General features: G+C 31.1%; 1 protein-coding gene across 1 annotated transcript; it reads right to left on the reverse strand.

The window, feature by feature from the left end:
• Positions 1–69: 69 nt before the first annotated feature.
• On the reverse strand, positions 70–3,660 carry LOC121222423 (AP2-like ethylene-responsive transcription factor AIL6). Its single transcript, XM_041103161.1, has 8 exons — positions 3,146–3,660; positions 2,390–2,885; positions 2,201–2,283; positions 1,468–1,565; positions 1,226–1,299; positions 1,100–1,150; positions 898–974; positions 70–798 (listed from the first exon to the last, which is right to left on the reverse strand). Exons 1-8 carry the CDS (start codon positions 3,285–3,287, stop codon positions 347–349), a joined length of 1,473 nt encoding a protein of 490 aa, XP_040959095.1. The 5' UTR covers positions 3,288–3,660; the 3' UTR covers positions 70–346.
• Between the last annotated feature and the right edge of the window lie 10,797 nt (positions 3,661–14,457).

The raw sequence follows: 14,457 nt of genomic DNA on the forward strand, positions 1-14,457 counted from the left end.
TTTTAAAAATAAAATTAAGATTTTATATAACCCAAATTATTTTTAATTTAAAAACAGCTAAACGGGAACTTTGGTTAATCATTCAAAGAGATAGTTGCAGCAAAATATTGGCAATGGAGGATTTGCCCATTTCATCATCTCTGATCTCAATTTTTAGCATTTGAAGATAAATTAATTACTTTATAAAATCCAGCTTCCTAATGTCTCAACTACAACCACCTTTTCCTAGGTAAAAAAAAAGAGGTAAAGACCCAGTTCCGAACCATGATCAGATCATTGAGTCTGCTCGGGAGAGCTTCGACGAATTCTTCACCACTTACTGTTAGCTGAATTGTTGTTAAAACCTTTAATAGGATCGGTGAGGCCATAAAAAGAACTCAGCTGCTGGCTGCGACATCACCGTTGTCGAGGAAGAACCTGGGGGTTCAGAGACACTGGTGTTGGCAGTCTGAAGGTGCTGGTAGATATTCTGTTGATAAAATGCAGCCATTGCTGCTGCTGCATCGAAAGGGATTCCACAAGGAATAGTGGAAACCGGCTGTTTCATGGGAGCAAAACTTATAATATTGCTGTTGGAGCTGCACCGGGGTGGTGGTGGTTGTTGCTTCTGGTTCACTATCGGTTTTGGCTCTGATTCAAGTGAAAGCTTTAAGCGCTTAGCTGCCCCACCAATGGGAAGAGAACTCTGGGCAATGGCTTTGACATCGTACCGGCTCATCTCGAAGTTGGTCACCGCATTGACACCTCGGAACTTGATGGCTGCAATATCATATGCCTCTGCTGCCTCCTCTTCAGTAGCTGTGAACCATATAGAAGATGAACATTATCAGTTTCAAACACTAATCTTACAGTAGTTAAATGGGAGAGTTTGTTCTTAGCCAGTTATTGCAATCTTACCAAAAGTCCCAAGGTACAAGTCCTTGTTTCCTGCAACCCGACCTATCCTTGCTTGCCATCGGCCCTGTTGATGATGCCTGCAAATGTAAACAACAAACTCATGCTTCGGTCGTTCACAAGATAATTTAGTTACATAATTGAACACATCATAGAGATAGAAATCAGACGTCAACAATTTGGATTCTGAACAAAATGTTCAAACCTTGTGACACCTCTGTAAATCGATGCACCCCTTGAAAATCCGCTACTTTTCCTATTAAACACCCGCAAACAATGATTAACCGTGCTTAAATTATCCAGAGGAACCAGTCAAGTGTACAAAGTATACCTCCTCAAGGATGCAATAAACTCTTGCTTGGTCGCATGCTTCATCTCTTCCAACTCTTTTGAATAATCCGAAATCTAAACCAAGCAAAAAGATGATAGAGTGAATAAGTTCATGCTCGAGGACAAGCAAAGATAATCACTCTATGTAATCCGTACCGACAAATTTGAATAATAAGCACAGGATACGATTAAACACTTTATCAGATCCAATAACATGGAAAAAGAACTGTGCATATAAAATACCGGGAAGTTGATGGTTGCTGTAGGACCCCAGTATTTTAAAGCGGCCAGATCGTAAGCCCGAGCAGCCTTTTCTTCCTTATCATAACCACCTAAGTATACTGTATAAACAAGATTTGAACATTAAATGAGAGTCAAACATCCACCATCCCAGATTTGCATGCAAAAAGCAAAGCAACGATTGTCAATATCATGTAATATATGGGTCAATAATTTTGCTTAAATTTAAACACTTTTTGTTCTTGATGCTTCCTTAGAATTGACGGTCAATGAAAATGCGATGAATTTTTTTTTATAACGTGTCCTATGATGGAAGCTACAAATCTAAAAAAAATTATAGGCAATAAAAATCATACTAGTACTTTGGTCAAACCTAGATCCTCTCTCTCTCTCAGACAATAGCAAAAGGCAACGCAATCAATCAAAATCACACAGTTACAGAGTTCAGGCATCGATTCAAGTGTAAAAAGGCCCTGAGCCATATAACACAGGCCTCACTGAGGTGAGAGAGAAAGAACAAAATGGCGGCATATCTGATCAAAATCAAAAGAGAGAAGACTAGTTTTTTTTGCAAGAAATAAAAAAGTTTGGTACATATATACACATCAGGGTCTTTCAAATCATCATAAATGACCTATTAATGCCCCCCTGCATGCATGCTTCTTTTCAGTAGTGTATGTATTTCATATTTGCTTATATCATCGTATTATACACTATATTCTATGAGAGAGAGGACCTTGACGGCCTTTTCTGGCTTGACCCTCTCTCCTGCAGCTGTTATCCCATAGATGAGCTTCATATCTACCCGTCCATCTGTGTCTGCACTTCCCAAACCCATTTTATATTTCCCTTAACATATAACATATCAATAGAACTTTAAAAATGAATTTGAAAAAAAAAAGATTGATGGATGGGATGTATGAACCTGGTGACACCTCTGTAAATCGAAGTTCTTTGACCAAATGTATCAGCTATCTTCTTGTTATCTGAGTCAACCGAAACAATGGCTTTGTTATTATTAGTAGTATTGTTACCAGATGATTCAATCGAGTGACCAGGTAACTCAACGCCAGTCAACTGAGTTCGACCCCTTGATGACGACTCGTCAACTTCCGATCCCGAGTTCGTCGAGAACGTTTGAAACCCAGTTATTTGGTTGAGATCTTGGTGGTGATCGAAGTAAGTGGAGACACTGGGATCGTAGATTTGAGTTAAAGATGAGTCTTCTTGGGTTTCAGCTTGGCTATCTGAATATCGAACCATCGATGAAGAATCGCCAAGGAAGTCTTCAAGCTTTGGTGCTTGGTAATGGAAGCTGGTAAAAATGGGAGATTCATCCGCCATTGATGCTGCCGTTTGAGCTTCTTCGCTTTGGTTCTTCTCTCCTTGAACAAACGCTTGATGTTTTGGATTTGTCCACCCTTCAAAAAAACATAGAAAACAAGGGGTTTTAAAATTTTTTTCTTTTTAGCTACCATACATAAACATGAAAGAAATTCAGCGTTGAAAGCAGTGAGCTTTTTAAGTCGGTTTATCTAAGTATAATCAGCAGGAAGAAAATAAACTCAAAACTCCAACGATATTTTACCAATTTATTTCATTTAAACCGCTAAAACCTTGGGTTTCTCTCGTATTTTCTAGGCAACCAAACAGAAAAAAGAAAAAAAGAAGTTTAGCATACCATTAGCATAGAAGTTATCGATGAGATAATGAGGAGAAGCAGCAGGAGATCCTTCATATGACACGAACTGAGGCTCAGATGATGACCTCAACATCTCCATTGGAGACAGTGAAAACGAAAGCCAGTTACTCGCTGATGCCATTTTATATATAATATATTATATATATACAACCTTCAAAAACTTTTCTTTTATCTGGAATAACACTAAAAACCAAAACTATTAATTCTGGAGGAAACAAACAAAAACTAGCTCAGAAACCTTTTTAATTTTTAAACCTCAAAACATACCACCCAAGGAAAAAAACTGATACTTGTATGTTTTAATCTTTAACCGTTACATAAAACTTCACCCCAAACAAACTACGACAATCACGAAGCTTAACTAAGAAGAAGAAAAATCGAAAATGATTTTATAAGCCTTAACAGAAGTTTAATGCATGCAAACCCATCTGGGATTTCTTTGAAGAATCCAATAAGTCCTTCTTAAGGAAGTGTTTGGTAAGAGAGGAGAGAGTTGGGGTTTAAAAGGAAGACAAAGAGAAAACTATCCAGCAGTTTAATTATATGTTTTTTTAATTATTATTTTAAGTTAATTTTGTCAAAGTAAAATGTGATTTGTTTTAAATGGTGAGTTCTTCTCCATTTTGCACATTTGTCCTACATGCATGCAGCTTTCCAACCTGTAAAATTAAAATTTCATTAATTGAAGTCAATTGGAAAATTAAATAAAACATGCTCACTTTTTAAATATGATACTATTAATTTGAATTTAAGTCTTAGTATTTTTATTTCTTTTATCTAGAATATTAATGGATTTAAAATAAAATATGGTATGGTATAAAAATTACCATATCTTAAATTATTAATATGATAAATATATTGTATTAGGGGTGATATTAATTCATTTTGGTCTTATTTTTAAAAATTTTAAAATTTTTATTATAATTTATTTCAGTTTAGTTTAATTCTCGATTTTTTATCTTAATTTTTTACTTTAATTTTTTGGATTTATTTTAATAAAAATAAATTTTATTTTATGACTTTTGAATATTATTTGATTAAAATTCAAGGTCTTTATTATAAATATTTAAAAGAAATTTTAAATAAGTTTTACTATTTTAAATATAAAATTTTATTTTTATATCATAAAATATTAAAATTAATTATATATCGAATGAAGAAAGAATTCGGTTTGGTTTCGGATAACCTCGATTTTAAAACTTATATTTCATAAACCATCTAAATACCTCATTTTGGAATAGTTTAAGATTTTCAACTTTTCTTACTCGGGTATATTTATTTAAATATAAAATAATATAAACAAAGTAAAAATTGTCTTAATTTGTATGAAATGATGGTTAAAACTCTTATCAAACACTCATTTAATACGAATTTAAATTGTGCGACCTCAATGAAAATTACTTGTAATAAATAATCATTCCCAATTATAGCTTTTATAATAAAAATTCACATAACTTGTACAGAAAAAGAAAATAAAAATTCACATCATACATGTCAAACTCGAATTTCCCTCCTCTATTTATTTAAACATTGTTCTTGTTCTATGTTTTTTTTCCTTCATTTAGTTAAACATAAGAAAGTGAACATAAAATCAAGATTTTCCCTTTTTTTACTCTAATTGTGTTTCTATATTATTTATTGCCATATGAATTTTAAAATCCATTTTTAGGGTTATCTCCGCATTATGGATGTAGGGACGTTTACTACACCTTTAAAGTTTTCATATCTTGTTCAAATTAGAGTAATTATTTTTAGAGTGATTGCAGCACGTTGACACCTGTGCGACACTTTTTTTTATAATATTTAAATTTCAAATTATAAAAATGTAATTTAAGCGAATTGAGTTTTGGTTCGATTGGTATATGCATCATTGTTAATGTAAGAAGATGTAGGTTCGAGTGCATTGGAGCGCAATATCCTCCTACCTATAAGTCAGAGATAGGTGCAAAACCTTAATTCTAAAACCTATAAATAGACAAAGTCGATTTCTAGATGGACAACTCGAGTAAAAAAACTCGATGGTTTCAATCATATCAACCTTTCAGCACAAATTTAAAACATTCCCCGAGTCTTATACAAGCATGCGTAAACTTTAAAGTTGACCCAAGAACAAAAAAGGACCAAACTGTAATATTTTTAAAACTAACAACTTTTACTTTACAAATTAATCCTTTTTTCATAACTAAGCTTAAAATCTATAAATTTAATACTAAGAGCTTCAAGATTCAACAAAAACAACATTTAAAAACTTTAACAGATTCATAAATTAATCTATTTGCTAACTAAATCAAGCTTCCGAAATATCAAAAACATAAAATTTACGAAAAGCGAGTTCGAATTAATTTACCATGCGATAGTCGAATATATAGAGCATTCGACAATGACTTACCTTGTTTTTTTTGTGTAAAAAACCGTGGTAAAAGAAGAAATAAAGAAGGTGGCAATTTTATTATTGTTTTAACATATTTTTAATTTAATTTAACATTACTTTAACATATTTTTCACAAATTTTTACGCCCCAGCCGTACATTAAAAGTGGTTATCTTCCGCTTAAATGCTTCAGTAAATACCATTCAAGTCTTTTTAACTAATAAAAATTAATTGCAATTACTTTTTACGATTTAATTTTTATACCTTAATCACTAATTGTTTAATAAAATTATTAAATTAAAAATCAATATAACACTATAATAGACTAGTAAATATTAATTAATAATATTTACATACTCAAACATTAAGAAATCGAATTTTAAAATCGTCATTTCTGGTATCACTGAAAAACGACCTGTTACAATACCTAACACGTGGAACCTCTTTTATTAACCTCGTCAGGACAAGTGTCAAGCCTTCTTTGTGCATGAACATGTAAGAATTTACTAAATTTACTCATGTATAATTGTTGCCTAGTTGCCAAACCCATCAATATGATCGATGGCCAGTTAGGAGACTCCTACCTCTAAGCGGTATACCAAGATAAGACCCTTATGGACATATGTTGAGGCTTGGAAATAGCTATCGACTAATCTTGCCTATAAATACTCCTCCACCATTAGAGGTAAGACTTTCGGTTTATGCCAAAACTCTACCCAACTGCCTATTGTAAGTTCAGCTCTCTGCATAATCACTCTATTTCTATCGTGTGAACCATCATCCTCTCCTTTTACTCCTTTTTATTTTTTTCCCTCAACAAGAGATACATTTATCGATTTATTGTAATTTCCAATATTAAGGTTGTGTTTAGTAGTGCTTTTTAGAAGTACTTTCGATATGAAAAATATTTTTGAAGTAAAAAGAATTCTAAACAAAAAACTTTCGAAAGAAATTTTTGTCTTTTTAAAAGTACTTTTCCCCAAATGGAGAAGTTGAAATTTTTTAGTTTTTCTCTCCCAAAAATACTTTTGACAGTTTAATTACGTTTTCACCCCTCCAACAGATGGTTTCTTTTTCTGGTTAATTGCTTAAAAAATATTTAAAATTTATTTTTTATATATTAAAATATTAACAACAAATTATAATAAATTATTTTCTATATTCTTATTAAAATATTAACTAATTTGAACATTATTTAAATGCTTATTTGTTACTTTATAACACAAGGCTTAAAATAGACATTTTATTTCTCAAAAACACTTTTTGACAATAATACTAAATACTTAGAGCTTGTTTGGTTGGGCCCACCTAATACCAATCTAAGACGCCGTTTGGTTGAGCGTATTGCTAATACGCGTGTATCCCCTTACTTCCCTAATCGGTGAAAAGCACCGATTTCTATTCCCTCCCTTCTTCCCAGATTAGATGACCCTACCCTAAACCTTCCCTCTTTTACCCCTAATCGATCCCCTCTGTTTCTCTTCCGTTTCCCACCTTCATCCGAATTGCTTCCTTGTTTCATTGCTTTTTCCCAGTATTATTTTCTTCCCTTTTCTACCGATTTGCTCCCCCGATTATTTTCTTTTCTATTTCGGCCGATTTGCTCACAGTTTCTGCCGATTTGCGTCATCGGTTAGTCTATGTTTCCCGATAGATTAATATCCTTTGCTATTGTAGATGAAAACCAATACTTTCGAGGTAAATATGATCTATTGTTTTTATCTAATCGGTTTCCCCTTTTGCTTTTTTCAGGTTCTTCTTCATTGTGCCCCGATTTGCTAATAGGTTAGTTTTAGCCAATTTTATTCTGTTTGTATTGCATGTTGAATTGAAATGTGTTTTCTGTTGTTGGTTAGGCTTAAGAAATGCATGCCGTTCGAAGTTGTTCTCTCTTCTCTGCTAATCTTCGATTTCTGTTTGTTATGTTGTAATTTTCGAGTCCTTTTCTGATCTCCAAAACCGCGAATAAGATTTCTTCCAATGTTTGTTTGTTTAAGTGCCTGAACTGAGTAGCAAAAATAGGTAAGATCATTGAGTTCTTTTGGTCCTCTGAAAGTAGCAAAAATAGGTAAGATTTCTGCAGTTCGAGTTCTTTTGTTTGTTTGTTCTGTTGTAATTTGGTCCTCTGAAAGTAGCAAAAATAGGTAAGATGAAAATGTTAGATGATAACGAATGTTCAAAACAATTTATAATGTTAAGAATATTGAATTTCATGCTGAGTGCAGATCAGTGAAACTAGAAGCTGTTAGATGCAATTTGTGTAGTCTGGCTTTGGGGTTTAGGGGTGAAGATACTGATACTGGTACTTAGAGGTCTTTCATGTATTCCATTTTTTCTAAATAGTTAATTAGGATGAACAGAAATATGATTTTTTTGAGATATTAAACATTTTGGAATTTGACAGCTTGTTATTGATTGAATAGGATGTTTGATATGAGTAAGAATTTTTATTTTCTTTTTGTGTTTTAATCTATGAATTTGGGCAAGATATGAATTTGAGTCATATGTATATAACTACTTTGTTGTAAATTAAGAATAAAATTTGATATTTTCAGCCTTTGATAAACAGAAAAGCAATGATGAGTTGGATTTTCCAATCAGTGTAATATGATTTTTTTCTTCTAACCAAGCTATCTATATGTTTATGTTTAATTGTAGGTCCAAAGTTCTGAATTCTATAGTCAAACTTCTAATGTTTCATCGGAACTTTTTAAAAAGCAATAATATTTTTGCAAAATTCCCTACAACTACCTTTTATCAACTTGTTACAGTCATTAAGTTCTATTGTTGGTTTTTGAACTTATCAAAGTACATTGTGTTTGGATCATTTATTAAACATAATTATGTATTTTCTGCTAGTAATATCACAAGATTTTGTTGGTTTGTTCTGGACATTGTTTTGATAGTCTGCTGGAAAATTTAATTTTAGTTTGTTAGTGAGTATAAGATGAAACTGTTGTGGAAGATGAAATGTTATTTTAGTCTGCTGGACCTTGTTCTTGATTTGTTAGTCAATAGAATTTGTTATTTTAGTTCTTTTGGACCTTGTCTGCTGGAAAATTTTGATTTGTTCTTGATTGGGACGAGTATAGGATTTGAAGAGCATGTGTTTTGAACATAGGCCATGATAATACAAAGGAAAAAGTCAGCCATTAAAACAAGCAAGTAATTACTTTCAGTTTCAAATAGCATTCAAAATAAGCTTTCCTCATTTGCTTTCAAAAAAATGCTGATGTTCTTGAAAAAACTTGTAAAAGCAAGTAATTAATTTCATTAAAATACCTTACCTTTCAAGCATCACTTTTCATGCCCTTCATGAAGTTTTAGGGTGAAAGTTTGTAATCTATTTACCAAAGCTAAATTATAATTATATCTTTCTTTATATGACATTTCACCGACCAAAGTAAGCTAATTTAATGTGATTAATTGCTCTCTTTTTATTATGGTTTACGTCACTATCGCTCAAACCATATTAATTTCGTTTACTTTTGTCTCTAAATTTTTTTACATTGGTATTTAAATTATTTATCGATTACTATTTTAAGTCAAATAATTTAACGAGTTTAAAAAATAAATACTCCATCCGATTATTATTTTTATTCATATTTAACAATCTTAAGATTTGCTTACCTAGTTTATTACTTGTATAATATTTTTCATGAGAGCAATTTTAAGTTAAAATTGTCACTTAATCCAATTTAACAAAGTAAAAGGATTAAATTTTTAAAAGTATAAATAAATAAATTAAATTTTAAATGTGTAAAAAATATAGAGACGAAAGAATAATTAAACCAAAACTGGGGCTTGTGACCTAATCTATCAAAAAAAATTCTTCATGCGGCAAAGGTTGTTATTATTTAAAATAGTACAGGTAATTTATTATAAATTCGATGTTTAATTAAATTATAAATATTATGATACTAATAATGAGAACATTATTAATAACATAAATATAATTGTAATTATTATAATTTTTATCTTTAATATTAATAATTTGAAATTAATAATAAACATGAAACCTGTTTGTTAAGTATTAATGTTGATATAATTTTATGTGGAGAGAATTATATTTTTATATTAATTAATAAAAATTATCATATATATCTAAAATATACGTAAAATTAAAAGATTATACATACACCAACAATGTTTTTTAGGGTAAATAACATTAAACCAACAATTATACATACACCAACAATGTTTTTTAGGGTAAATAACATTAAACCAGAGTAGTTATATACACCAACAATGTTTTTTAGGGTAAATAACATTAAACCAACAATTATACATACACCAACAATGTTTTTTAGGGTAAATCACCAACAATGTTTTTTAGGGTAAATAACATTAAACCAACAATTATACATACACCAACAATGTTTTTTAGGGACAATAACATTAAACCAACAAGTAATTTTAGTTAGGTTATACATACACCAACAATTAATTTTAGGTCAATTATACATGCTTTATAATTTCTTTATTGTTTGGGTGATTCATAAAGAAATGAAATTAAAGTTGCAACGATATCATTTAGTATCAACTATTTTGCTTCGTGTGTTCTAAATTTGTATTGTTTATTTTTATTTTATAATGTGTAATTGCAACTTCAATTCATTGATAGTGTGTGTTATAATTTTAATATGTTGCAGTAATGGCTCGTCTGCCTTTAATTGCACAAAGTGTGAGGCGTAAAAGAATTGGTCTTGCTTTGACATTATGGTTGGAAATCTGTAGAATTGCGATTTGGTTCTTGTTTAGAATGGGTGCCAGCCTTAGCCTACAGACTTATCAACCAAGGATTAGGTCCTACACCTTAGATTTTTATGCAAAACGGGATTATGTGAAGAGGCTTGTATATGCTAGTGACGAGACTTGTATTGAACAAGTTAGGATGAATAGAACTGCCTTTTGTAAACTATGTGAGATGTTAGAATCGATAGGGGGATTGAAGTCGTCAAGGTTCATGCTTGTTGATGAGCAAGTAGCAATGTTTTTACATATCATCTCCCATCACCTGAAAAATCGAGTTATCAAGCATCACTTTAGAAGGTCCGGGGAAACTGTAAGCAGAGCATTTCATAGTGTTTTAGATGCTGTCATACGCTTACAAGATGTCTTATTTAAAAAGCCGGAGCCAATTACAGCCGACTCTTCTGACACAAGGTGGAAATGGTTTAAGGTAGTGACTGAGTTTTAGATATAGCTTGTACAACATTTAGTTGACTTAGATTTAAATTAGTATTCTAACACAAGGTTTTATATCATGTGATATAGAATTGCTTAGGTGCTCTTGATGGAACCCACATAAAGATTAGGGTGCCAACAGCTGATAAACCTAGATATCTAACCTGAAAAGGTGGCATAGCAACAAATATGCTAGGTGTTTGTACACCTGATATGCAATTTATTTATGTTCTTCCTGGTTGAGAAGGTTCAGTTGCCGATGGACGGGTGCTCCGAGATGCCATCAGTAGAAGACATGGACTTAAAGTTCCTCATGGTACAGTGTATACTTAGAGGAATTTGAATTACTCATTAAGATCAAACTTTGTTTGCTGAATTAATCATTTTTTAGCCAATTTATTTTATAGGTTGTTATTATCTAGTTGATGCTGGATACACAAATTGTGAGGGATTTCTTGCACCATTTAGAGGACAGCGATATCATCTGAACGAGTGGCGTCAGGGTTATCAGCCAAGTTCTCCGCAAGAGTTTTTTAATATGAAACATGCCTCAGCACGTAATGTCATTGAAAGATGCTTTGGCTTATTAAAACTTAGATGGGGAATACTTAGGAGTCCATCGTTTTATCCTGTAAGGGTGCACAATAGAATTATTATTGCATGTTGTTTGCTCCATAATTTTATTCGAACCCATATGAGTATTGATCCCATTGAAGCGGAGGTGGGAGAAGGATTACCTACTAATGTGGTGGATGACGATGAACCGAATATCACAAATATTCATCCATCGGATGCTTGGGCAACTTGGAGGATGGAACTAGCCAACCAAATGTTCGATGAATGGCAAGCATCTAGAAATTAGTTAGGTTTAGGGACAAATTCAGTTTGAATTGATTTGTTGATGTTTTTTTATGTATAAACTTTGTGAAACTTTGGTGGTCTTTATGAAACTTTATGAAACTTTGTTGAATTATAATGTAATTATCTTTTCATTAAGCATGTGTTATAAATTTAAATTTAGTATTGAACTACCGATATAATATTATAAACTGTTCACCCAACAATTAAATGATATTCAAAATAGTAAATAATGTTAATTTGTTTTTTTTAAGAACAATATGTCAGGTGTTCCACCAACGGGTGCTTCTTCTCAAGCTTCTCGAGGAAGCAAAAGAAAATGGGTTCCAGAGGAGGATGCAGCATTGGTTTCTTGCATGGTGGATTTGCACAATGTAGGAACATTTAATGCTGATACCGGGTTCAAAGCCGGTTATTTGAACGAGCTAGAGAAAATGCTAGAAAAGGCTTTACCAAGAGCAATGTTGAAGGCGAAACCAAATATTGAATCTCGGATTAGGTGCCTAAAAAGGGAATGGTCAGTCGTCTACGACATGCTTAATGGCCAAAACAACAGTGGTTTTGGTTGAGACGAGCATAGGCAGCTCGTTGTTGCTGAAGATGCAGTTTGGGAATCTTATGTAAAGGTAAAATGTATTTCAAGTATTTATTTGTTTTTTTACAAAACTTATAACTAATATGATTTCCTCATTTTTTTTTAGAGTTACAAAGAAGCCTCTCAGTTCAGACATCGTTCTTTCCCTTACTACAACCAGCTTACTGCGATATACGCAAGAGATCGGGCGACTGGGAAAGACGCTCAAACAGCTGCTGATGTTCTTGAAGAAATACATGCTGAGGATGAACGTACTACAGATATGAATGAAGAGAGAAACACATTCTATGACTGCGAAGCTGACGTCTCTTTAGACGACATGGATGTTTCTGGTACAGATCCGCGTGGAGATAGAGACCAAGGGGGTTCCTCATCTTCAAACAAGAGAAAGAAGAAATCTGATGCTCGTGATAATGTGTATTCTTCATTTGAGGAGGCTGCCACTTTGTTAGGGGAAAAAATCCAGGCCGTTGGTGATCAAATCAGTAGGACTATGGCCTCTGAGGTGGTAGTTCAGCAGAAGTCAGAGGAAAAGATGGAAGAGAAAGCTTCAAATTTATATTCAGCCTTATGGTCAATTGAAGGTTTAACCGACGATCAGCGGTATGATGCTTTGAGTAAAATTCCCGATCATCCAACTCAAATGATCGTTTTCTTTAGTTTACCTTCTGTTGCCCGATTGGAATGGGTCAGAAGATTTCTTTCTCACCATTAAATATCAATGTTCAAACTTTTTGATGTTGTAAAACTATATAACATATGGATTATGATGTACAATTTCATTTTCATCTAACTTTTTCTTAGTATAAGTTAATTATGTTTATGCAGAAAATAATTTTCAAGTTATATTTTGATTTTAGTAAATTCATAAGAACATTTTATGAAATTATATTTAATAATAATTATTTTAAATTGTATTAAATCATATATTTTAATTAAAATATATTTAATATTAATTATTTCAAATTTTCATTTAGTATCATATATTATGATTTGAGTAAATTCATATAAGAATATGAATTATTAAGAATTTTATTAAATTATATACCAAAATTATAATGTATTTAATAATAATTTTGTTTAAATATGATTAAATTATTTATTATTGATATTAGTAATCTTATTAAAATTTAAATAACAATATGTAATTTCTGCTAATTATAAGAATTTTATTAAATTATATATTTTAATTAAAATATATTTAATAATAATCATATTTAAATATGATTAAAATATTTATTACTGATAATAATAATCTTATTAAAATTTAAATAACATTAACAATAATCATCTACCAAAACAATTTTCTGCTAATATAAGCATTTTATTAAATTATATATTTTAATTAAAATATATTTAATTAAATTATGTTTAAATATGATTAAAATATTAATTACTGATAATAATAATCTTTTTAAAATTTAAATAACAATAACAATAATCATTTACCAAAACAATTTTATGCTAAGGGTATTCTAGTCATTTTAGTTTTTTCCATTATGCTATTACACCTCTATTCCATTCAACCAAACACAAGATTACTATTACGCCTCTATTCCATTACATTCAACCAAACAGTGGATTGGCTATTACACCTCTAATCCAATACACCTCTAATCCAATACAGCGAACCAAACGCACCCTTAAATCTTAAACTGAACTTTTTAAAAATATTTCTCAAAATCACATTTCTAAAATATTTTTAAAAAATAATACTAAACTAACCCTACACCGACATACGTAACACAATGCATGGGTTGAAAAATATCAAATTCGTTTTAAATTCATAGATATGTTAGAAATAAATCAATTTCATATACTTACTCCTAAAATTTAAATTGAAAGTAATTGGGAGCATAACTTGATACATAAATAGATTTAGTGCCAACATCCAATTGCTTTGGGATCAAAATCTTATCTTTGGGATGTTTGCAGTTTGAAACAAGTTGCGTCTTTTGCTGACTTTTGTTCATGCACTGACATCACACGTCCCCGCCGATGCCCATACACAATCACATCTGTTCTTTCAAAGAAGAAGACGCTACCTTTTTCTACTTAACAACAAAAACTATATTTTCTTCTTGTCATATTATATTTTAGACTTTCTTTTAAGTAACATCATTTTTTTTAGTTTTATAATTCACATCGTAATTAATAGCATTATTTTTAAGATTTAAAACTTTTAACACAAAATATTTTCTCCCATTAAATTTATGTATATAGGTAATATCATTGATTGTATTGGTCGATATTTAATTTATTTTAATATTAAATTTTATTT

This window comes from Gossypium hirsutum, chromosome D10, assembly GCF_007990345.1.
Source record: "Gossypium hirsutum isolate 1008001.06 chromosome D10, Gossypium_hirsutum_v2.1, whole genome shotgun sequence".
Classification (NCBI taxonomy): Eukaryota; Viridiplantae; Streptophyta; class Magnoliopsida; order Malvales; family Malvaceae; genus Gossypium; species Gossypium hirsutum.